Below are 25542 nucleotides of genomic sequence, written 5' to 3' on the forward strand. Positions count from 1 at the left end.
TCCCCCTTTCAGATCCAACGTGAAATGTAAATGAGGATATAGCCGCGTCCCTTATTAATTTGATACCTTCCTCCATAGGAATGAACATTCTCAACCTTCCAGAACCGAGTTGAATAGATAAATGAACCTCTAGTAGCTTACATGTAAGTACATATTTAGACTTCAGTGTATTAGACAAAGTTTGAATCAACATTTGAATTGGAGTTATACAATTTTTTTATACAGGTTTGAAGTATTACGGGCAGTTGCTTCATTAAAAGTAATTTGTAGAGATGTATGGAGGGTTCAGAAAGAGATGGTCTACTATAATTTTCTGATTTGTGACGATACTCAGACCAAACGATGTATTAACCCCGCATGTCCAGAATGGAATATTATTTAATAGTATTTTTAAATATCAATAGAGATTGCCCGATTTCAAAATGTTTCCCAGACAAATTTCCGTTTCGTAATTTATTTATTAAAGAATACAGTGGTACATATTATATTCAATAATTTTCAGTCATACAAAAACAAAATCTTCGATATAGTTCTATACTCAAATATATCAAATACAAGACACTAAAAATGCTTTTTCGGCAATTAAAAAAGTACAAATATCTAGCTATATTTACCTTCAACCTTGAGATACACAATAATAACTCATAATTTACTAAAGCGAAATACACAGTCTTCAATTAGTCCAAAACCTAAACAATGTGTGCATATTTGGTTCAGCACAGACATTTATTTCAACAGGAATGCCCAAGAGTGATATTCTCGGTCAAATTCGGCAATTAAAGACTATGCTTTTATTAATAATTAGTCTAAAACTTATCTAGGGGTAATATTGAAATTACCAAGAGAATTTTGGTTTTAATGTAAAACAACAGCGGGGAATTTGGGTTCATTTCCTGAAGCCAAAAAATGTCGACGCATAATCCTAAGCTAAATATAAATAAACTCCCTGTATTAGCGAGTAGGAGTGATTAATCTAGCTCAGTCCTAACTTAGAGAATTCAGTTAAAGCGTAAAATGGCGTCATGACGTGGCACTGAGACGTTCTAAACGACGACTCAGGTCTTGTGAGACTGGAGAATTCGAACATTGTTTTTGGGGTTGGCTGCACTCACCGGACCATCTGGCTTTACCACTGGCGTGAGACTGGAAGGGGAAACAGAATGATTACACGAATTCATGTGGATAAAGCTGTAGCTTACCATGCTCAAATCCCTCTTCCAGACAGCTCCGCAAGCGCCTTCGCACTTAAGGCAAGGCCTCTCCAAGGCGTAGCCCCCGCATTCACAGCAATCCAAAGAAACGTGGCTTTCAGCCCAGGAAACCCCGCAGGAGAAACAGCAATTTAGTTGATCCCGCAACTCCTCAATGGTGAGAACTGCTTCTGGATGGTTATAGCCCCAAGAGGTGACATCTTCTAGGCTGTGACTCAATGCTAGCGAGCTGAAAACGACGATGAAATATTAAAATTTGAATTGTCTATTAGTCGTAATTGCGCAATAATTAACGTTTCTTAGCTATCGACAAAATTTACTCCCAAGTTCCGTGTGAGTAGTGAAAGCGCCACCTGTTACACTGAACGAATTTTGTCGAACCACCCTCAATTTCGTCATCGCGCGAAAGAGTCTTGCAATTCGGTAACAAAAAGATGTCACCACAAGCGGAAAGGAACATGATAATTGACTTTCAAACGACCGCCGTTCTAATGCAATTTTAATAAGTAGCGTGGCGGCACCTTGCGGTCTAAGTGGACATATCCGCGATGCGGTGTTAATACTGTTAATCGCACCAAATTGACATTTACGAAAAAGTAGACGACTTTCGTGAATTCGTTGGATTTTGCCGGTTTCAGTAGGCGAAATATCAAGGTCCACTCTGACATATATTTGTTGGAGATAAGAGGAAAAGTGGCCAGTTTTGAAAGTGTTCAAGCACCACCTGGCAACGCTGCCCGTTCGAATGTTACTGGGTGCCTGGTCTGGTCTGACGTTAGTCTTTCTAAATTTTGAAACAATCGCTAGGCGCAACGTTGCTATTTCCTTATTAAGGAAACTTCCAGAGAAGTTGCGTCACTGTTATAACAATTCGGATCCTTTGTGAACCTTCTGGCAACGCCATCTGCTCAAATATTACTACGTTCTTTCCATGCTTGACCTCAATCTTTTGAAACAATGGCTAATCGTGGCATTGTGTTTCCTCGGGTTAAACAAACACCACGTTTCGTAGGAAATATACACTTCCTGCGAGTTGCTTTATCCCGCAGTGGTCGCTCGATTGGGGTTTTCTAAACTTACCTGGCGGAATTATTGACTGACACAAATACTTTCATAATCGATCAAATATTTTTAGCCCAACCAACACCGAACCGCAGCCGAATCAAGAAGTATTTTCTATTAAAAGCCACAAAAAAATTCCACAATGGCCAGCTACCGCTCATTGTCGCTATTTTGAGGTTCTAGTGGCATTTTCCAGGGTCGCCTAAAAACCATCCATAACGGGTTTTTGAAGCGCAGCTTGATGAACCCTCCGGATAACCTTTCATCGAAACCTTTAAATGCACATTCAACGGTATATAATGTTGCTTTGCTCGGGCGCCAGCCATTTGTTTGAAAGTGGATTTCGTTACGGTGTATTCTTATTAAAAATATTTACTGCTGCCTTCGACGTCATAGGATTAACAAAGCGCCAACGGTGCATTGAAATCCAAAAATACGGCAGTTGCTTGGAGACGCACTAATAGTAAACCATGCTAATAATAAACTAATAATGTAGTTCAACCTCGAAATTTCACTATAATAGTAGAAAATGCTTCCGATTAACATCGAAACACGAGGTTAATGCGTGCGGCTGAATGTCTGATGATTTGCCGTTCTTTGAAATGCGCAATTCGCTATTTATTGAAAGATTTGGATGGCCTAATTGACGGCGATGTACATGAATAAGGTCGTACCTGATTAAATAAAAATTTCCTGTGTTCAAATTTAGCAAACAGGATGTCTGTGAGATGGGTGCAGCTAATCCAGAGGAAAGTGGCTTGAATTGAAAATTGTTGGTACTCTAATCTGACAGAGAAATCTACGCGTTATGAAGAGTGGCTGCGTCAGCGATTTCTGGTCTATTAACAGAAACGCAATTTGCAGCCAATTTAACATCGACATGGGGGAAACCTCCAGATTTGGTTTTTCTTGTGCTCTTTTTTAAGCCTCGAATATCCGAGTAAAAAATATTGCTTTTTACCTAAAAGGGGAAAAGCAAACAGCAACAAAAAAAATTCTAGTTGCAACGCTTTCAGTGAAATTTTCATCTCAGTGACTTTCTTCTGGGAATCCCACAACGTCGCGAAAACGACCCGGATCAAACAAAAAATTGCTCGTGCGCTTTGCTCTTGCGATTTCAGTAGTGTCCCTTGTCAAGGTAATCAGTCACCGAAGAACGTCCAAGTAGATTTTCGCGCGCGCGTAGAAGGCCGCCAAGCATTACTACGCGCCCCTCCGTAGTTGGCATATTTTTGACAATTTTGAACATTCCGCGAAGACTTGCTCTTGCGCGGAATTTCGCAATCGTCCAGGCAAATGTAACTCTGAACAAAGTCGAACACGCTTTAAACATAAAGATCGCGGCGCCCTTTCGCGGCCCTTCGCGCCAGATCAACCCTCGCACAACCCTATTTTCTCACTCACCTATGACTCGAGTGGATGTCAGCTGGATGGTGAACCCTGGCTAAAGACATCTCCGCTGGTACTGAAACAATAATAGCAAAACTCAGTCATTGACTTCGACAATGTGCGCGTTTCTTGGACCTCACTCGGGCCTTTGACCCGGGGGCTAACGCGTATTTTAACTCTGGCGGTTCGAAGACCCAAAGACCTCGATCGAACCAGAAATCGAACTTAAGCGCGCAACGACTTAACACAAACGCCGTAAGAAAGGTAACATGCAACAGGGGTATTTGCACTGTAAAGGTAAACAAACAATGGAGACCTTGGGGGTGTTTCGTAATATTTTCGTATTTCTTGATCTGGTTAAGCTGAGAGTTTCCGTGTGAAGTCGTTGACTTTTTTCGAAAATAAATTCGATGACGCGGCGCTCATCTAGTGCTATGCGAATCCGTGATAATTTACAATATTTCTTATCGCTAATACTCTCTGATACCATAATGCTACCGTTGACCTTCTAGATATGGTGCTTAACGCATAGGTATAAGGCTATAAAACGACGTTGCTTTTTGGAGGTTTCCAAGGGGAGACCTCTACAGCTTTGGCGGCACTTGGTGATGTTTCGTGTCAATTAAAGCTATTGCGACGTGAAAATACAAACTCGATGTTCGAGCAATTTTACGGGCAGCTTAAATCAGTACAAACTCGTTGGAAACAGGCAAATTGCATAAAGCATCTAATTTGAGTGACATCTTTGGACCTGACTGATTCGTTAAGAATGGGTGACTTAGTAATAACTGACGTTGAAGGCGATAATTTGCAATTTTGTCCAGCGCTCGTTATATATAGCAGGTTTGAGGCGGATAATGAATTACTTATGTTTGCTAAGGAGTTATCCAAGCAATATCACACGCACAGTTAAAAAAAAATTAACTGTCTTTGTTACTGTTGAACCATCATCTCGGTTACGATGAATGGCCCTCACTTTATCAACGCAACTTAAATCAATTAGGACACCTTGAATTTTATTTCCATCGCACACCTTACTATTACAAAAATTTCAATTGTACTATGGAAAAATGTCCCAAAACCCATTAATCTCCCTCCATTTCAACTTGAACCACAACTCGCCCATGCTTTTTAAGGGACGCAAAAAACTCACTTTTTCCCTCAAAAACTGCACACCGAGAAAACCAAAGTAATCCAAGAAAAGCTCCTCCCCTTTTCCTGCACCCTAAAACTTTCTTCACAATTTTCCTTCCCAAATGAACGAGACTCGCGACTTTTATTGTATCTCGATGTCGTAGTTCTACAGACCGCGAAACATTAGAAAATCGACTGGTTCTCTCCTCGTATATATGCAGTGCGCGGGTCGTGGACGCGTCTGCGAAGGGGAGGGGGAGGGGGGGAGCGAGAGGAGGAGGAGGAGGAGGAGGTTTGACGTCACAACAATAGGCTTAGGAGAATGTTACGTTCCAGGTTTCGAGTCTATCTTATCTTGGTTTCAGAGGGAGTGTTGGAATTCGTTAGCGGTTTTTGTGCCTTGTGGATAGTTTTTAATGGTCGGAGTTTCGATGCCCAGACAGAGAGCGCCAGTCGTCAGTTAACAGCTAACTGGCACATAACCTGGCAATATTGTTTTCCCAAATTGCAACTCGTTTACGTGAAAATGCAGTGCCTTGAAGTCCAAACGCAATGGTGCCGGCTCTTTGAAAAAACTTCTGAATTTTTGAGCTCACGATGCTTTCGCAGCGGGCCAACACCGCCTTACCCAAGAAACACGTCATGCTTGTCACAAATTCGACATTCACTTTTGACAAGCACAATTCATTTTGCAGGAAGTTGAAGAGCGTTCTCCACTGGCACCATTTTTTTCTCTTCGAGCATGTGTGGGTACTTCAAGACATTTCCTAATCTTAATTTACTAAACCACTTGATCTTCCTAAACCAATAAATCGTATTTTGTAATCGATGTCGTGAGACGGCGCCATCCAATTTTATGCACACTCAAAGAGAACAAATTACACTTTAACTGGTTTATTGAAACCCAATGCCAATGTTGGTCAATACGAGCAGCAGATTAATTAATTTTATTTTCACTGACACCGATACGCCAATTAGTATCGTCTTTGCACAACATATATATTTATAAAAAAAATCATTAGAACATGCCTGGAAAAAAATGACCAATTAATGAGCGAATCTTGACTTAAAAAGTATCGCCATTTTATCCCGGCCTTGGAGTGAAAACAGCGCTGAACTTGCATTGGTTAATGTGAAAAAGTTGCGTCAATCAATTAAATGAAGTGCGTTCGTCAAAGTCAACTCGTAGATATGACAACGCCGCGTGTAGCGTTTGTTTCTGCGACCGTCAAGACTTTGACAGCTGCCTTGCGGCCATTTCCCCGACCGAAATTGATCGTAACCAATTGATAGAGAACGATGTTGAGCATGAATAGTCGAGAAATAGAGACAAGTGAAGTGACGAAATTGGGCCAGAAATGGTACTGAGTTGTGAGTCAAAATCGGCGTATGCAACGAATGGATGGGAAGAGCCCACCCATTTTTGGACAGAGCAACGGTAAGAGCAAGTTCTGTATGTTAGTAAATTGCGCCCGTTTCTTGTCGTATGGAATTTTGGCAGGAGTCATTAGCAACGTTTATCTATTAATTCCTTCTCCAAGCGTTTGTAAAAACAGTACGAATAGAGGATTAATCACCTCGTTTCGAAGTAAATCCGGTCGCTACATCCATTTGTGCACCTAGTGACACCCACGATGACTAGGTTTGCTAGTCATGCACAGAATCCTAAAATCACGTGCGTTTTATTGCGTATTTAAGCTAATTACCCATTTTCCCCGCTGCAATTGCTCAATTTTAGGGTTTATTTCGGATTAAAGTTTTTACTCTTTTTACTAGCTTCTCGTAGTCACTTGGAGCTCGTGCTGACCTTGTACTTGGCTCATTTCACAATGGTAAACAAAAACAATTACTCTACATAGAACGTTTAGTCATTACAGTGATGTTATCAATCGTTTATTTTAATTGCATCTAGGAAGGATTTTCTCGCCTATTTAATGGCTTCAAAACGACCTATTTTTATGGTGTTTTCGCACCAAGGCGGGATTTTTTTTTCAATTTCCCTGTAATCCGTTGTTCTCGGGAAATGTTTGTCAGTGGGTTTTTCTTTCATTCCGTGCAAATTGTCCCAAGTAAACTGCGGCTTTGAGCATATTGAACGGTGACACGTGTAAGAATGTATTAAGAAATCGATTGTCGCAAATTTGTTATCGACAGGGCTCGGGTAAAAACAGAAAAATACGTTACTGCCCAGTTCCTAGCCACTTCAAGTTTATCAGCTTAAGACAATGAGTATTCAAATATGCACCGGCGCCTTCGGGTGCTTTTTCGAAAACCCGTATTTTACGAACACGTAGCGGCAGCGAAGATAACGCAAGGCAGGGTAAATTCGTGACAACCAAACGAATTGCCACTTACCGCTGACGTCAACGGCCTAGTTAACGCAACAGGAAGTTGGACGCAACCAAAATGACAGTGACAATTGACAATGTGAAATTTTCAAGCGTGCGCGATTTTCACTCTGCTTGCATCGGAATTTACTATGATTACAACAGCAACGGCTATATTCGGAGATGAACGTGACTTTCCAATGACAACTATTAAGGCCTTGTCGGAGCTATCGAATTTCCAACAGATGTCGCTACCGCTCACAACTCTCCGCAATACCTGCAGGATTCGCAGTAGTGTGCATTCAAAATTCACGTAACAACTTCTAACAATGACATTTTGTGGAATGTTTGTTGGGTAAATTGCCCAACAAATTTCTCAGGCACCATTTTAGCACCACATATAAAAATAAAAATGCATATGCCGCGCCTCGTGAGTGGGATTTAGATAATAATATACCTGCTAATAGTAATCGAACTTTTAATCAGTCCTGGCATTTGACGATATATCGATTGCTATGCACTTAGGCAACGCAAGTCAAAGAGAATTTGCGGTGCTTCCATGATAATATATTACTTCCGATGGTGCATCAACAAAATCCCGAAACTGGCTCACGACGCACCGATTCCTAGACAGATCTAATTTAGTCCGTTCCAACCCAATTTTAAATTAGAAAGTGATTTCGAAATGAGATCAAAATTCCGACGAATAGGCGTTTAGGCGAACTGAAACCAAAATATTTGAGGTTGTTATGACGTTAAATCGACGTTTTCCCAGATATTTCCACTCGTAAAAAAACAATGATCTCAGGCGAGCTTCGAACGAGTTAATGACTGGATGGGAAATTTCGAACTCAGGACAATTCTTTTAGCATATGCATCAATCGAACCGCAAATTTTTGCGACTTGACGCTGTAGCACGTGTTTCTTATCATTATGGATTTGTCCGGGGGATTTGATGGAGTTGGATAACACCGTTGTTTCTTTGCGAAGGATTGCGCCCATTCCGGGTTAAATCAGTTCGGACCAGTTTTCTCTATCCGATTTTCACATGAATTCTAGAAATCTGGTCTGGTAAGCTGGTCTTCGAGGATGAAAGCCGCCGTGTCTGGCGGACACATGATCTCGCCCCGTTCAAAAAAAGTCTTTTGTCCGGTTTCTCCGTCCGCTGACCTCAGCTAATCAGAACAAATGGCGCCACAACGAACCAAACACCGAACAAAGGGATGAGGTGCACGTCCGCAAAGAGATCTTCAAATCCCCGGGGTTCGTGTTCGTCCAGATTCGCCCTCTGTTAGGCGTTCGGTTCGCCGTATTGTTCGTTGCTTGGCGAAATGGACAGATATGTACCAAACTTAGAGATTTTGCGTCTATTTAACAGTTTAAACCGATTTGTTGCCTTTCTCGGCTCTAGTCCCGGCGCAGTCTTTTTGAAACATCTACGGTCCATGACCGCAGTAATCCGATCCAATGGCCAAAACCCACGTGGGTTATTCCGCGTATAGGACAGATCTTCGTTAGAAACAGTTTCTTTGTAACTTGGACAGCTTCGCCTTTCAAAAAGCACGAATCACGCTCTTATTTCACCTTCTCGAGAATATAACTTGAGCTCCGAAGTTAGAGCAATCTGCGTTTACATACGCCTTATCAACATCATTCGGTTGCGTCAGCAGTCCTATTTCTCCTCATTGTTTTCCGTCCTTTGGTTATTAACAAGGTGAATAATTGCATAATCTCCTAAAGATAAAGCCAATGTTTAATAACGAGATACAACACCAAAAACTGCATTCTAACTGTCGTTTATTTGACTTGCGTCCAAAGATAAACGACTATAACGTTCTATTGTTACAAACCAAAAATTCCCAAGGTGTCAGACGGATTTGACCTCACCAGTGTGCATCTGACTCTGGTCAATTTTTAAAAAGATATTTACATGCGAGCAATAGACAAAGATTTCTTTTGACTGCATCATAGACATAGGTGGTTATTAATAGTACGTATTTGTCACAGTCCCGGTCTGTGCACACATAAAGCGTAGGCATTTCGGTTATAAATAACTTGGGAGAGTGCTAAAAATAGGGTATAGAAAGGCACATGACACTGATTGATCCTAGGCATTTGCGTAGGCTTAGAAACAGTTAAAAAGGGAATGAACAATAGAATTGACGTGGAATATGGCGCGAGGCGGAGGTAGAGTATTTTTCGTAACACACGTGGAATAGTCGAAAATACTACGATATGCAATAAACAATCAATAGAGAGTGGCGCCAGCATTGCGCGAGTGAAATGGAGAGGAAGGCGTCCTCTTTAATGGCAGTCTCGTAAACACACAGAGAGGGCATATGCTGAAGCTTGCATCTGGCCGAGAAAAGTCAAATCCTCGGTACACAACGAAAACGGCCCTGGAACGATCTGGGACGTGTTTCACAATTCCCTGAGAAGCTAGAGGCTCCTTGAAGAGTAATCGAAGGAGGGCACGAACTCTCATGTCCCTCTCATTGGAGCGCACTACTGATATTAATCGGGGAAAAATATTTTCTCCTAATAGTTTGAGAGTAAATCGAGCCATAGAACGCTGTATATCGACTTCTCTCTTAGGGTGTCTTTCGCGGAAAAAATCGCCACCCTGTTAGAACCGTCCTCGATCCATGTAGCCCCAATGTGGCTGGGAGAATGTTTCCGTTCGCTCGGTCAAGAGCCTTTGACACATCACGAAAAACTGCCGTTGTCACCTCTCTGTTTTTTCAAAATGTTCCATTTTTGCCCAGTAATTTCCATGAACAAAACTGAACAGTGTCTTCGCCAGCACGTTAAACTCGTCGAAATGTCTTGCCGTTCTCCTTTTAATCATTTTTTCGATAAGTTTCAAAGTAGTTGGAAGAACGAGTAATTGCTGTATAATTACAGACAGTTTGCGCCTTTGTTAGTCCGAGCATCAATCCACGGTTTTTTTCGGTTTCATTTCAGAGACGTACCGTGCGAAAACCACTTGTCGCATCCCAGGAACTTCATCATCGAATTTTTTGCCGCACAACTATTTTCCCAACTGGACGCACAACACAAGTGCTATTCCTAGATAGCACGATGTGATTCGTTTGACTATAAACTGATTCGAAGTTGATGATCGTCCACGCAAATGATGGATAAAATTCCGCATCCTGGTTTACTAACAAGTGTAATTAAACAGGATTATAATCTAATTTATATTATGAGGCGCCTGCTTTAATTAGCTACGTTGGGTTCTGAGAAATGGAAGTACCAAAATTTTCATCGCAAATAGCAAGTCATCAAATATCCAGAATCTAATGGGGATATTTGATTCGGAATCGTTCCTGTATTTTTTGAAGTATACGTTATATCTTATGAGTGATTTTAAGGCGAGATGATATTGAGTTTCGGTCGATGCCCAATATCCGGTATGGCACGGCCGCTCGATCGTTCGAAAAGCTCTTGAAACACCAATAATCCTAGAATAACCGTTGTCGGAAATTAGAAACATTCCTTCGAAACTATTGCAGGAAACACAAAAATGTATGGGAAATGCTGACTTTACTGCTGCCGATCGCTTTGGAAAAACCAACGGAAATTGCAACACCCAGAAGGAGTGGAAATGATTGATTGAATCGACCAAACTGAGCAAACACCTTCAACTATTTAAAAGTATAATCTATTTCCATCTACAAAAAAAAACCGAGCGACGCCATAATCCCACTACGTCACGTATTCGGCGCATGCCTACTAACACTTGATACTTTTTAGACTTCTAAATTCATTCGTCCACACGTCAAAAGTGGTTGTTGGCACTATCACTTATTTATCCGCACAACAATGGATTTCCACAGCGCCACATGACTTTTAACAAGTCGAAACAGCATATATTAGTTGATTAAAATTACTATAAATCAAGTAGAGCTGTCAGATGTGACATCTTTACCAGGTCTTGGTGCTGTTGTTATTAAGGTTATTTCTTTCGCCAGCGTGCAGGGGGCTCCTCGTGCTCGGCAACCGCCCTAACCAGAGCCGAAGCAGCGTTGCTTGAGGTCACAAACTCGTAAAAAATCGGCATATTTGCTTTATTGTTGTTTCGACTGAAACCACAAACGAATTGATTCTAAAAAAAAATTATTTATTTATTATATGATGTGATTGTATTCGGACACGCGAAAAACATTAAAGCGGTCGTCTTTCACCTTCAAATTATTCGGAATAAAATTAAACTGCGAACTCAGAATTATGAGCATCAATTCCCTTGAGAATACAAATTACAAAGAAACCACATTTTTCATGTAAATACATAAAACTTCTCGGTCACTGTATGACCCTAACGACTTTTCCGACCTCTAATTACAATGGAAAAACGATCGATAGTTGTGCCTTCTGTTATGCATCAAAACATTTCTATGTAGTTCACATTCGACATGCAATAAGATTTTTTCGGTGCACAAACAAAAACGACATCAACAAAGTTGTTTTTCACGCCTTTATTTCTGAAATCCCCATTGAAATTCCCTGTAATCTTGCGTCAAAAACACCATGAAATGCAATACGAAGAAAATTACATCAGCTGATCGCCACCCATACATGCATATCGTTCTCCTTTTCCTAATCACTTCTTTCAACAAAGACGAGCTAAATCATATCTGTGCTTTGGAGCCACCGTATCAACAATGACAGGAAATTGATTTTTTTTTAATAAAGAGATAATTACAAAGAAACAATAATTTATTTATTATTATAATTTAATAGTTTTTTGGTCTTGAAAACAAACATTTATAAGGGTACTTGGACTCGGGTCTACACGTGACTCCAAAGATTAAAAAAAAAATAATGAAACTGATACGGCATCAAAGCAACAATAGTAGACTGAACAATCAAACATTCAAACAAGAAATCAAAGGCCACTAATGAAGAGACTCCTAAATAGGAGATGGTTCGTGACCGTAACGGGCAGTGGTGCCATTCTTTTCATAGCGTTTAGAGTGGAAAAGTTCGTGCAGATGAACATAAAAGCAGGAAAGGAAGCGGTAAAGAAACGAGTAGTAAGTAGAGATGAAAAGAGCGCATTAGTCAACCACACAACACGTGTCTCTAACTATTGGCGTCATCGGGCATGCGCCTGCTACGCAGGTCCAAACGGAGGAACAAACAGAAGGGGTCGCAGGCAGGTGTCGACTCAGCCTATTCTGGAAAGACTCAAGTTTCCCCAATTTCGAGTTATGAGTTCAGGGCAGTTTCGCCATGGACACTTACTCGCAAATGGCTGATACCTGGTTGTGGCGTGCTCCTGGCTTCCTTCCATCCTTTCCAGGCTTCTTCCACATATGCGTATGTCTGCGCGCGCGCGCGCGCACACACACACACACACACACACACACACATGTCTAACGAAGAAGACGAGTAGAAATAAAAATCGCCGGGTTGGTCAACGTCCTCTAGTGTCTAGAATGTTGATTATTCAAATGCCAATGCGGCCCGTAGCGCAAAACACAAGTTGAGGTTATGACTTGTGATTCACCCTCTTCGGTTTGTTTACGTCTCGCAGCGCCCCTCGCGGGTACTAAATATCTCGATGTTGGGTGGTCTGCATAGAAGTTTTGGTCCGCAATAGATTTTTTTTTCTTAGTAACGCAGTTTTCAATTTCATTTTCGACGAACTTTTTACTGCATATTATACACGATCCCGCTTTAGGCGCACTTAAAATAGCGTCAGTAATGGCATGTGTGTGTGTATGTGTGTGGCGTATTACGCAACATTCGGACCGACCTCGACTGAAAGTATTTCACATCATTTTAGCGTATGCACTCGGTTATTGCCACTCAATTAGGACTATCTCAAGGGAAAGACTAACCAGACACAGGATTCTAATTTAATCTGCCATAAACACACCGTCGATCTTGTCTGGCACCATCTAGGGAGAAAGTTGCTCGTGAGAAAATGGATGTGAGACAATTGAAATGGCCGACTTTTAAAAGCGATTATTCATTTGGGCAGCCATTTTGTTGCTCTCAGCCGAAGAAGAAAGTGCTAGTTTTCACTTACGACAGTTTTGACAGATGGCAGTAATGTCAAAAAGTGACTGCACTTGTAGAGTAGACATGTTTGAGGTGGCAGGTTAAAGACTGAAAGCTATTAAAGCAAGGCCTGTTGATTCCCGTACCTGGACCTAGTTCGTCAAAATGGCGACGAGCGCGTCAAAACGCATGAGCAAAGTGGATGCAAAGCAACGTTACGCGGTCGTTTTGTTCGGCTCAGTTCGAAAAAACGATAAATTTAGAGAAACGAAAGAAAAAATAAAACTTAATTATTGACAATTTTCGAATCGTCTCAAATGGGCGGAAAACACGTTTCGGCAGCTATTTCTTTCACTCGTAAATTAAGGGAAAAACTGCTCAAAATAAATCCCTGTCCGTGTAACTTTGATCTCTGTTGTTCGTGTTTATTTATTCGCTTTAAACTTCCAACATTTCTGAAGCCTTTAAAACACAAAGAGTCATATAAGGCTCGTTGAAATACGTCTTGCAACGTCTGGTTGCGCATAGTGGGTATCTCGCCTTGCCATTTATAGAACCGACATTTATTTCGCATGTCCATGTCGCCATATTCAATATTCATGTACACTTCCGTTCATTAGATGCTAATTTTTCTAATAAATTCCCATACAAACTATAGCGTAATTTAGTGCGATTTTCGACATGACTTGTCTAAGATGCCAGTTATGTGGATGATTTATGGAAAGTGGGAACTTTGAGAGAACGGAAAATGAAACAAAGGTAAAGGAGAAAAGCGACAGTGCACAATTTCATTTGCTATATACGAAAATACCGCCTAAAGGAGCTCGGCCACATCGTCAATGACCTTAATTTAGAAAACTAAGGTCAGGATGAGTCAAATTTCGAATGAAAGACGCCATATTTGTTACGAAGCAAAATGCCCATTGCAAATCGACTTGTTGAGTACCTTATGAAAGCCACGTTCGAGATGGAACAGAACAGGAGGCCGCGGGCAATAGAACTTGATATTTTTGAAAAACGCCATATTGACTTAACAACAAAATGGCCGCTGACTCAGGCATGCGCTTCGCCGGAATAATTTTTTTCTGCGCTGCTGCGAATCTGTTTTTTTTTGCGCCTTATTGGTGGCGCCAACTCTTTCATTATAAACTTTCACTACAACTTTCGTCATCAAATTTTCTTGTTTCTAAAAATAGCGTTCTCCCGGACAAAGTCCCAAATCGTTTCATTGGCCATCGAGCCGTTACTCCCATATTGCTTTTACTACGAAATTCGGAACGTATCCGCCGCGTGACCTGGTTATCGCGTGCTCTTAACCGGCTCCGTCGGGACGCGTCGCGGCGTCAGCGGCACCTCACCGCCCCCTTGCGGGTCAATACTCTGGACTGTAGAGCAGACTGGGGCCTCCCTAAAACCCCACAGGCCTGCTCCCTGAATGTGCGAATATCTCGATCATAAATTAAAGGAAAAATTCAATATTACCATGTCTAGACTATTATTTGACTTTCGTAATTGCAATGATCGCAGATCTAATTACTACTACGAATGATTTATTGCCGGTTGTTGTTAGATAGGACGTGTTATTAAGTCATGTAATGTGATATGCTGATCGCAAGGCGATTAAATTGGTCAATGGTTAAAAATTAAAAAAAAAAAAAAAAAAAAATGGATTAATAATAACAATGAGATTTACATTGTTTGCATAGCTTTACGTCAAGCGGCAGTTGGATTAGAAGATTGTCATGTGAGGACGAGAAAAACACCAGAGTTTGTTCTAGAACGTTCCCATTGTCATTTAAACCTGTAAAAGGCAATTTTCCAATTATTAGCATGCTGACCCAAACAGTTTTAAATTGCGCAAATCCTTTCTGACGTAAAAGGGGACCTCAACACTTATCACAGAGCAATTTCGCTTAAGTACCTGCGAGTTAATGTTTTTTTGGATTAAAAAAATTAATTGTAAAAATCGTCATTGTTAGCAGGCAGCAGGAAGTCTCAATCGACACTTTGAAGTGTCCTGGACGGGCAACAGAAAAAGAAAAAAGCTAACACTTTTCCTCATCGGAATTTAATTTATTAAATGAAAAAATTTCGCCCTAGCGAGATGCGAACCTCGCAAAACCACGTTAAATACCAAGAGGTGTTAAATCGAAGTGCGCAGGTTCGAATTCCAAGAACTTTTTTAATTAAATATGATTTGCGAGTGCAGTCAGTACCATTCGTCCATCGACCGCAATGAAGGAAGGTGAGTGAGTAACTCGTCCCATTAGCAGACGTGTAGTGTGGCCAGGAAGTTCCACATTCTTCTAACGCATTGAAAAGGAAGTTACCCAGAAGACGATGTTCAATGGAGAAGATGTTTTCGCCGCCATAAAGTTGTAACACATTCGAGTGTGCACTATGAAGATTTTCATTTGAAATTGCACACCCCGTGTGCACCGTTCGAGCCCCCGCAAACGATTTTTTTTTGGGGGAGAGAGAGATAAAAACAGATCTTCACCTGTCTTCGAAATATCGACGAACGAAATGTGCACTTTTGACAGCAGTAACCGCCGAACAGTTGAAGTTATGCCGAAATGACTTTTCCCACCGTAATTTTTCAAAAATTCCGGATGTCGAGCTGCTGTCAAAGCTATGACTAACCTGAACTAACATAAATGCTTTTGCGGACTGCGCCTGAAATCCTGAACTTTAGTGCCTATCAGAAAATGTCCAAAAATCTCTGGGTACTCTTCAACCGACGAGCTGCCACTGGAAGGTCGTTCCCAAGAAAGTAGAACAAAATAAGGCGCAAATAATCCGCAAATGTAACCGTTTCTGTTACCGATAAGCTTTTAACGTGTTGAACCCGTACGGGATTCTGTACACAAAAAAAATTAATTAAAATACAGAGTGCTCGTTCTTACGAGGTCACCATCGTCTTTAAGAGCGACTCTCGGTAATTTAACGGAGATTTCCTGATGGGAAGCTATTATTTCTCTACACGTTTAATCGTAATTTGAGGTTTCTTTTTATTTCCATTGTTTCTAGGCGTGTCACTGCCCTGTATGACTTAGCATAACCCGAAGATTTATTTAAATGTATTTGCTTTTGCAACGTAAATGTTTCTGTTAACACACACACTAATTCGACATTTTAGAATTCACTGAATTTTTCTGAAGGCAGGTCAGGTCAACCGGTGCAATCTTCATTTAGAAACTGTTCCTTTTAGGCTCGACACAAAATTCGCGGATTTCCCAATAAAACTAAGATAAAAAGTGGTAAGCACGAATTACCGACCGAGTGTTTATGGATTTCCAGGCGTGTGTCAATAGCAGTTAAAAAAAACCTAATGTTATTGCTTTATAAACCACATTTCATGTGTTTTGTAACAATACTTTGTTATCGTTTACTCGAATTCTGCAATTTTAGTGCTTTCTTCATTAAAACCAAAATTGAGAAATCCCCAGCTATTTATAACCGACTCGTTAATTTTTACATCTGAAACTTCCTCGAAAACACAACTAGCGAGGTTTCTCACAATACGGGCGATTCGTACTTCATCTTCAGGACCACTTTCGCGACCGTCCTCCCGTTTGGGCTCACTCTTCTCGTTCCCGCCCTCAAAACTCCCGTTTACACGCACGTTACGGCCCTGATCACCAGGAACTAGGTCGATGGGAACGCATACTGAGTGTTGCTTACGCAACGCTGTGAGGCCTGCATTTCTATTTTTGAGTGGGTTGAGCCTTTATGCCCCAGTAATTGATCGGCTTCATTGCAGCCCACTGGGTTGCACATAGGAGTTTGCTGCAGGAGCTATAAAACACCGCTTATTGCGTTATCTGATTGAATGTCGCCAGTTATTATGTTTCACAACCATTTAGTTGGGACATGTGTTTGGTAAGTTTCCGCAATGGAGGAGAAAAGAAAATAATCTGTGGGTCTCTGGGTTTTGAATTTTGCCTAAAAATTTTGGAGAGAGAGAGACAGGAAGGTAGAGTCGATGAGTTTCGGCCAGATTTTTTGATCTTTTTTGAGGAAAAAGTTTTGGGCCCGGCCGAAACTTGAGCCTGGGGAAACGTCGAGTGAGATCAGGAATTGCTAAGGTACGGGTATAAGGTTCGCTTCCGGGTACGACACAACTTTTTCTATTTCAATATATATATAAAAAAAAAAAAAAAACGTAAGTGCGACTAACATAAATAGAGGCATAATGTTCTCTTGATTTTTTACACCCTTTAATCGACGAATCGATTTATATGGAGCTGCTAAGAAAATTTTAAAACTAAAGAAAAATTTATGATAAATTGTTGACTTCACGTACATTGTGCACATACTTTTTTTTGAAACAAATTATTTGAAATGCAAACAGTCGTTCCAATAGTACGTACACAGTGCCACTTTCATTTTACATATGCTCTACCCACATCTAAGATAATAATAATAACAATATTTTGCTTTCTAAAGATCCCATTTTCGTGCGAACAACATGACTATTACTTTCAGTTTTCGGTCCTTGTCGTCAAGGAGTCCATAAAAATACGCAAAATGCTATTTTTAACCTGAAAATAGATGAAATATTATATTGTTATTATTCGATTTTAGAGCCAATTAGCAACACCAATCAGCAAGTTCTAATAATGTCCTCTTATCTTTCACAATTTTCATTCAAGACGCGTATGCACATCACGAGCCGATAAATCTCGGATGATCCATAAAAAAACCTCGCAGCAGTCGCTGCACTGCAGACGTAGGACGTTGATTGAGCAATTTATTGCCCACCATCAAACATCAAACCATCAGATGAACCGATCCCAGACATGCCTTCGTTATTTTAACGCTTAGTTGAAGTTTTTGTTTAATGATCACCCTTTATTTTGCTTATAATTATTGTGTCTTGCAACGAACAATGACGCACGAATAGTGCGTAATTTGCTCAAAGAAGCTTAGTAATGCTATTTTATGTATTTTGGTTAAAATCAACGGCTGATAACGTTTTGATTCGGGCTAAAATGCGATTCACCGGGCATCTTTCACAATTCCAAGACAAATACCAGTTCAAGTTAATTCGCGAACTTGTGATTTCGGTGCCATTTGAAGCTAAATTTTTTTTTTAACCTCGGTCATCATCATGTCACTGCTAAAGCTCGGTCTATGTTTATTAAACAGTCTTTGATGGATACGTTTCCATCCATGCACGCAGGTGCCTACAAACAGATTTGTATCGCACATGAAATCGTATGATATTTTTTTGCTACAGGGGCGTATTACATAGAGGCTAACGCAAAATTGCGCTCCGCCATTGTTAGTAGAATCATAAGTGGTTTTTTTTCCAGCTAATAATTATGCAGTACGGACCAGACTCTCCTCTTATCTGGGGCCTCATTGTCAAATAGACACAAGGTGGATCATGTAGAACGGTTCATAAATCAATTAATGGATCCGCGGATTATTTAAGATGTCGATTTATTTTGTTTTAAGCAAAACGACTTAGAACAAACAACACAGAATTTTCGGGCTTAAAAACTAATTTCAGAATTTTAATCCTGTAACGTTCCCAAACAATTCGAACATTTTCCCTCACGATTACAGTTGTAATCACGTAATATGTATTGCCGCTGATCATTAACCTGTGCTAATGTAAATTATCCTTGAAATCAAAATTCCAACTCCATTCTCATATCACGTATGTTTCAGGTGATTATTTTGGTAATCAGTGCACCTAATCCCGCGTAATATCGTTGATTATTGGTTAGCTCCTGATGAGGTAAATCACTGATTACGTTGCTGAAGTCTGAACAATGTACGAGAGACGTGCATGGGATTAAAGCGAGAGATTAAGCGGAAATTTTGTTTTTTACGCGTGATCTCAGCAATCATCCAACTTCATGAGACCACTGGAAATAAAGTCAACAAATTTCTCGTTAGATTTTGAATTTTTTGAAGTAAGACGATTATGTGCGCGCCGGGTGTGGAACCTATGGCAAACGGAGTGCCATCGAGAGTTCTGGAACGGAAGAATTCAAAGTTCGAATTCCTATACAGCAACCATTTTATTTTAATTCAAAAAAATACAAAAGTATGTACAGGGTATTTCATAAAGATACCGACAAAATTTTGGGGGATATAGAACCCATAAAAACGAGTATTTGGAACGAATAAAGTTAGGTCCGATATCCCTTCGTTTCCAAGATACAGGGTGTTTAATTTTTAATTTGTTTTTTACATTTTTTATATTTCAAACGGTTTGCAATACGTAGCAAACCGTTTGAAATATAAAAAATGTAAAAAACAAATTAAAAATTAAACACCCTGTATCTTGGAAACGAAGGGATATCGGACCTAACTTTATTCGTTCTGAATACTTGATTTTATGAGCTGTACATCCTCTGAAAGTTTGTTATTACGTTCACCCTGTATAAATGTGCAATTTTCATGTCCCAAACATCCTCCATTGGACTTGTGATTCTAAGCATTTTAATTATGGACGAAATTCTCGGCGATCCTGCTATTGAGGCAAGACCTCCTCCCATTCCTCCTCTCTAGTTTGTCGAAAACAATTGACAATGATGACAATCATAATTCATTTTCCCTTACTCACACTACATACTTCCCATTACCCGCACGTGATAAATTAATGAGTTTATAACCTGATACGCGGCCTACTAATGGCGCTAATCAGAACAACAAATGACTCGCGATAGACAGTCACGTGTCACGTGAGTGCCTTTGATTGAATTACTGACTTACATACTGTATGTTATACATTCTCAAATCAGAGCCGCACAATAAGGCAAATGACGTTACTGACTTAAGTAAGTAATCTTAAGTTATCTGCTATTTGCTGATTCGATATCGCTGGCGTCAACGAAATTTCAGAAAAAAAATTGTTTTTATGTTTTATGCAAACGTAATATCTATTATAAACAAACGATTTGTGTACCTAGAACCGAGGACATCAGACTTGTGAAATTCGCGAAATTGGACGGCAAATATTTGAGGAGCATTATTGCGGATATTCGGTGATTTTTGTCTAAATATATCAGGAATTTCTGGTCATTGGGGTAAATAGGACGTCTTCTAGCGATTCAAAGAAACGCCAATGTGGCGTTGTTCTAGTTATCTAACGTAATCAAATAGAATCCTCTCCTTTTGACGTAGTTTTAAAAGCTTCAGTTCACGTCCTGGAATTACCTAAACCGACTCTAAATTCCTTTCAGGTATGTGTATTCCTAAAACCAAATCCCTCTACGTGAGCTCAGGTATATACACGAAGTCAAATGTGTTCTCCCTCACGTAGCACCCGAAATTGTTCATGCTCGTTAAATGCGATTAAGACACAACGCACTGGTTCTTAATAGATTTAAGCCCAGTATCGAGGAAAGGACTAAGCCATGTGACTTCGCTCCCCTCGTTCACAATATAACTGTCAACTTTCATCGCTCTCTCTCTCTCTCTCTCTCTGTCTCTCTCTCCCCTTCTCCATCTTTCTTGTTCTCTTCAATTTAAATCCACACAAGCCTTAAATTTAAAAGAAGCATAATACACTCAAACAGCCAATCCCTCGATTCCCGTCCTCTCCGATAATATACCGATCCATCAACCGCATAAATAATCATTATTTTCCTTAAAAGCTAAATTTTATAATTTCCATTAAAAAATCGATTAACCTCAATAACCTTGATTGATCAAAACTTTAACACGGATTAACAGGAAAATTGCTTTGATCGTTTTACGTTCCGTGCCATTAAATTAGGAGCAATTAACTCGCAACAACTAAGCAAATGATAATTCTGAGAACTTACCCAGATCCAGGGTAAAAAATGTAGGTATCAAAAGACCCGCCCGATGAGATAATAAATTTAATCTCGCAGAAAAACAGACTGAATGATGCCCGTGAACACTGACCTGGACTTTAAGGGAGTAGGTGTGCGAATCTGGGATGAAACAGAATGAATCCCTTCCACAAACAAGTAAAATCTAACAATGTTGCCACATTTCGCACGAACCAAAACATGTTTCAACAACAAACAAACATAGAGGAATATGTTTTTTGTTGCAAATAGCTTGACATCAACGGGCAATGTTGCCCGTTGCAGAGAAGAAGAAACACAGAGTGGACCACGTCAGAATGAACATCAGGGAGGATCTGACACGTCACTACGTGGTGGTGTATCTGATTTAAAATCCGGCGTTTTCTTGCAGCTGCCATCAACTTCTTTTTTTTATTAAATTTATTTATATTTTATTTTCTTTTTTATTTAAATCCGATCTTGGAACGTTCCTGTTTGGATTCCCAACTTTCTTTTTATTTGGAATTCAACCACATATTGCCCGATGTCTTCATGGTTCGCCACCGCCCAAGTCATCCTTCAGTCTCGCCGTACCGGGCCCGCCTCACTCGATAGTGGCCTGGAGGGTCTCACTATGGATGTGAGTACTCGGCTTCATAGTTCCTCTCCCATCCAATCTCCGTTCCGCCTGGTTTCTTTATCGTTCCGAGCGCTCACAGAATTGCCTCCGGCCAACCCTTTTAGTGCATCTCAGTTCAGTGGAAAGCCCTTCTGGATTCCTTCCTAAGGAGTTCCAGCCATTCTACCGCGGAACCCTGCAAGCAGCTTCCCTGCGGAGAGCGCACGCCGGGTACGACTTCTCGAAGCGTAATGGCCTCACTGAGCCAGTCAACCTCATTTTCTAATTTTACTTTTGAGTGGTGCCGCCGTGCGTTGGAGACCGTTGCCTGACTTACAAGTTCTTTAAACTTGATTCGATCTGTGGTTCTCGGGTTCCTATTCGGGAGAAGCACGCGACATAAGAAAAAACAAATCTAAAATTGGCGAGCATTGGAACTGAAAATGGGCGATATGTCGGTGCGCTTGGTGGCGGCCGCTTAGGAGCACCAATGGGCTCGCATGCTCTGGGGCGCAATGACTCGTTTTTTATCCACGTCTTTTCGACGCCAAAGTCCCGAAGGATCGAATAATCCAACGACGGCCATTTTGTTGCTTCAGGAGCTCAAAATTACTATATCAAAATGGCGGATTTTTTTTATTAGCCTGCGGAACCGATATTCGAATACATCAAAGTGGAAGAGCCTGCAAGAAAATCTCTTCGCTTCAGGTAGCGACGTTAGTTTACGCAAATTCGGGTGTTTTTGTGAATGATCAAGTTGAAACTTAAAATTCGTTACGTCACCGATATTAAATCTCGCGTGGAAATTTGGCAACACCACTCTTTCTCTCTCTCTTGCCGTAATGACGTCACTCAGCTACCCATCCACCGTCACCGGTAAAATACATCGATCTGAAGCGTGGGAAGAGATGGTGAGGGGGGGGGGGGGATGTCAGAGTCTGGGGGTTGTTTCGCAAAATGCCAAGGCCTGTCAGGATGTAGGTTTCAGCTTAAAAGGGCAAAAGCCAAAGTTTGCAAATTTAATAAAATGGAAATTTAAGCGAGTTATTAAACGCATGCAACGACATTGTCATCAGTATAACGTTAAAGCTGCAAACATCCATGAACTTGTGTTCCCAGTAATTGTGTAACGTAATTATTCGACGTTGGTGTATCGGTTTTTTAGATATTTGCAATCTGGCAAGCGTTGCCAAGGTTTCCGGTGTATATTATTGTCCAAAGTCCTTTCTTGATGCATCTACGTTTTCGTTATATAACGAAACTTTCATTTTTTTTTTCCGATGCAGAAAATGACTTCCGTGGGTATCAAGGAGAAAATTAAAAAGTTCCTACTGCTTGACCAAGGTTAAGGCACATTTAAATAAATTGGTCAACAAATTACGTAATTAAAACTAGTCTCGTTATTGGTACGCACAACGCCTTTTTCTGTATTATTAGATTCTAAAATTGCCGAACAAGATAAATAAACTTACCCAGAGATGCTCCGGCTCGGAATGCAAGCGTCTGACCTGGAACGAAAATAAATAAATAAAAAAATATATATGAAAAGCCTTGATGTTTGGAGTGATTTATTTGGGAAATCGTCTAGTTTGTTACATGTAAAAATAATCTTTGGAAAAATACGCAAGAAACTCGTGGCATGACTCACAAAACTGACTAAGACCCAAATTATTGATGCGCTGTTAACATTAACGCAAGCTAATCTCAATTGAAACGTTGAAATAGGCCTCTGTATTGATCACATTCTTTGTTTCTATGGAAACTAGTTTGACCTTAACGTAAGCAGCTTATTAATAATTTGGTCCGTTCAGGAACAAATTCGGATCTCAAGACTTTTCATAGTTCATTGCTTGCATATGCAGGGTGCAACATTCCATCATGGAAGGTATGTCAGGGAGCTATAATACTCTGTAAAACATAAGTTTTTAAATGCTAAACTTTGCCAGCCTGTACATCGAAAATTACGCATTTTTGACCGTTTGTCCTTTAACACTTTTTATTATTTTGCAGAGCACTATCGACTCCTGAAATATCTCTACGATGACACGTGACACCCTGTATGCATATAGGGTGTGCAAGTTTGGTGATAGAGAGACGATTAAATCAACAAAGTTGTAGAGAGTATTTAAAAAATTCATATCCGGTTTGAAAACTATTTATTCTTAGTGTTTTAGAGCCTCCAGGTACTACCTTTGTATGAGCTTGAACTTGTCCGCTCCCCTTGACTCTGCAAAATGCTGCATTTTTGGTACGAAACACCTTTTAATCAAACCGGAAAAGTATTATTTGGGCAAGGATTTGCTTTGATACGACATGGAGTTTGGAGTCAGGGACCAAACCAGTACATGATGTGCGAGTCTTGAAAGATTACTTGTCATACACAATCTAACCAAAGGAAATTTATCTATAAATATATTTTTTTATTGCTCAATTATTGTTAACTGTTCATAAACTTCACCAATAAATCTTTCTACTAGGTTCATAAAAAAATGTGCGGAATAATCATTTAAAAGTGTTCCAGTTCCAATTGCAATAGAAGGTTTCCTTACTCCTGTAAATGTAATATCACCTCTATGTTTCCATTGAAGCTTTTCATGAACACAGTTACAAATAAAAATTTACTGTTTTTATTTACTAAGTTTGTATATTTATTATTAAAATAATTATTTTTATGCTGTGAAGAATAGTGCTTGTCAAAATGTGAGGCAACGTCAGAAGCACCTTTTCGAATTAGATTATATCACTCAAAGCATATTTTTTGGTAGAAGCCAAAAGTGTGTTCCAGCTAATTAACACATCATTTTTTTGGTTGAGGCCAAGAAATTGATTTATATGTGTGTTCATTATACAGGGTGTAACATGTCATTATGGAAATATTTCAGGGGGTGGTACTAAAAAAATTCTAATAAACCCATTGTTAAAAACACGTCATTTTCAATATACAAGGTGACAAAGTTCCACATTTTTTTCTCACATTTTGTGTTTTTCGCACTTGGGCCCTAAGTTAAATTGGTCAAAATGTAAAACATTAAAACTACTCAAAAAACACAGCACCCTGTATGTGGCTACTGACAATTTTAACATTTTGTCATAAAGAAACTTAAAGTCAATAGGTGTGTGAAATTTCAATAATTAAGTTTGAGGCATACATGAAGAAAAGCAAAATAAGGGTCTATTAGCAGTTTTTGTTACTTTGCTTAATACTACCACTCACTGAAACATCGTCATGATGATATATTAAACTCTGAACGTTATTATTAAAAAAAAAAGGCTAAAAATTATTTATTAACTGTAATTGACATACCACTGAAGAAAATGTCATGCAGTGATCCTCGATGGTCAAAGTCTGGATCATCAGAATCGAAGTGAATGTCATCTTCAAACTCTGTGAACCCTTCGAGATGCTCCAGATTGGTGTTGCTTTCAACTCGTAGCATCTGCAATAAACAAATCTTTGTTACATCACGTAGGAACAATGATTTGTTTGCTGTATGATTGCTATGATGCAATGTATTTGTTTACACTTTTTGGGCAAAAGTATGAACTTGCCACTTACTGTATTACTTCACGTCACGATTTCACAAGAATTCTTGCGATTGCAAGTAACATTACACCGTGAAGACAACACAAAACAAAGCGAAAGCATAATAACCTACATTAAGTGGACAATTAAAACAATCTTGAGTGTATGTTTTTTTTTACTGATTTCTTATACGAAGAATTGTTTTTGTATGTAAAGTTTATGATGGATCGATATTGGCGGTTATAGGAACTTGCCTTACAATTAAATTTGGTTGGAAAATTTAAATTTTAAACTTTGCGTGACCTTTCAGAAGCCAGCTGACCAACGAGCACGAACACGAACCACAACCACGACCAAACCGACCACCAATACCTAACGGCAAAAACAAAGGCAAAAATTACAGCCAACCAGATAAAACTGAACACGAAAATTGAAGCATACCATTGTCTACATAGTGTACATGTGATAGTTTTGTGAATAAATTTAAGTTTAT

At 39.9% G+C, this 25542-nt stretch overlaps 1 protein-coding gene and 1 long non-coding RNA gene across 6 annotated transcripts in view; one reads left to right on the forward strand and one right to left on the reverse strand.

The window, feature by feature from the left end:
* LOC136340191 (uncharacterized) overlaps positions 1-23957 on the forward strand; it is a 62699-nt gene extending 38742 nt beyond the window's left edge. Inside the window, exon 4 of the long non-coding RNA XR_010732271.1 lies at positions 23537-23957. This is a non-coding gene — a long non-coding RNA (uncharacterized lncRNA). The remainder of the gene's footprint in view (positions 1-23536) is intronic.
* Pino (Pinocchio) lies at positions 439-25439 on the reverse strand. Of its 5 annotated transcripts, none has more exons than XM_066284037.1 (6): positions 25309-25439; positions 24831-24963; positions 22999-23034; positions 3678-3738; positions 1200-1440; positions 439-1143 (listed from the first exon to the last, which is right to left on the reverse strand). In XM_066284037.1, the coding sequence occupies exons 2-6, from the start codon at positions 24961-24963 to the stop codon at positions 1021-1023; spliced, it is 594 nt and encodes a 197-aa protein (XP_066140134.1). In that variant the 5' UTR covers positions 25309-25439; the 3' UTR covers positions 439-1020. The 5 variants fall into 5 exon arrangements, with proteins under 5 accessions (XP_066140134.1, XP_066140135.1, XP_066140133.1 ...); XM_066284038.1 differs by having other exon boundaries at positions 25304-25437; XM_066284036.1 differs by having other exon boundaries at positions 25183-25437.
* Between the last annotated feature and the right edge of the window lie 103 nt (positions 25440-25542).

The sequence above is a fragment of the Euwallacea fornicatus genome, chromosome 7 (genome assembly GCF_040115645.1).
Source record: "Euwallacea fornicatus isolate EFF26 chromosome 7, ASM4011564v1, whole genome shotgun sequence".
NCBI classification, from domain to species: Eukaryota; Metazoa; Arthropoda; class Insecta; order Coleoptera; family Curculionidae; genus Euwallacea; species Euwallacea fornicatus.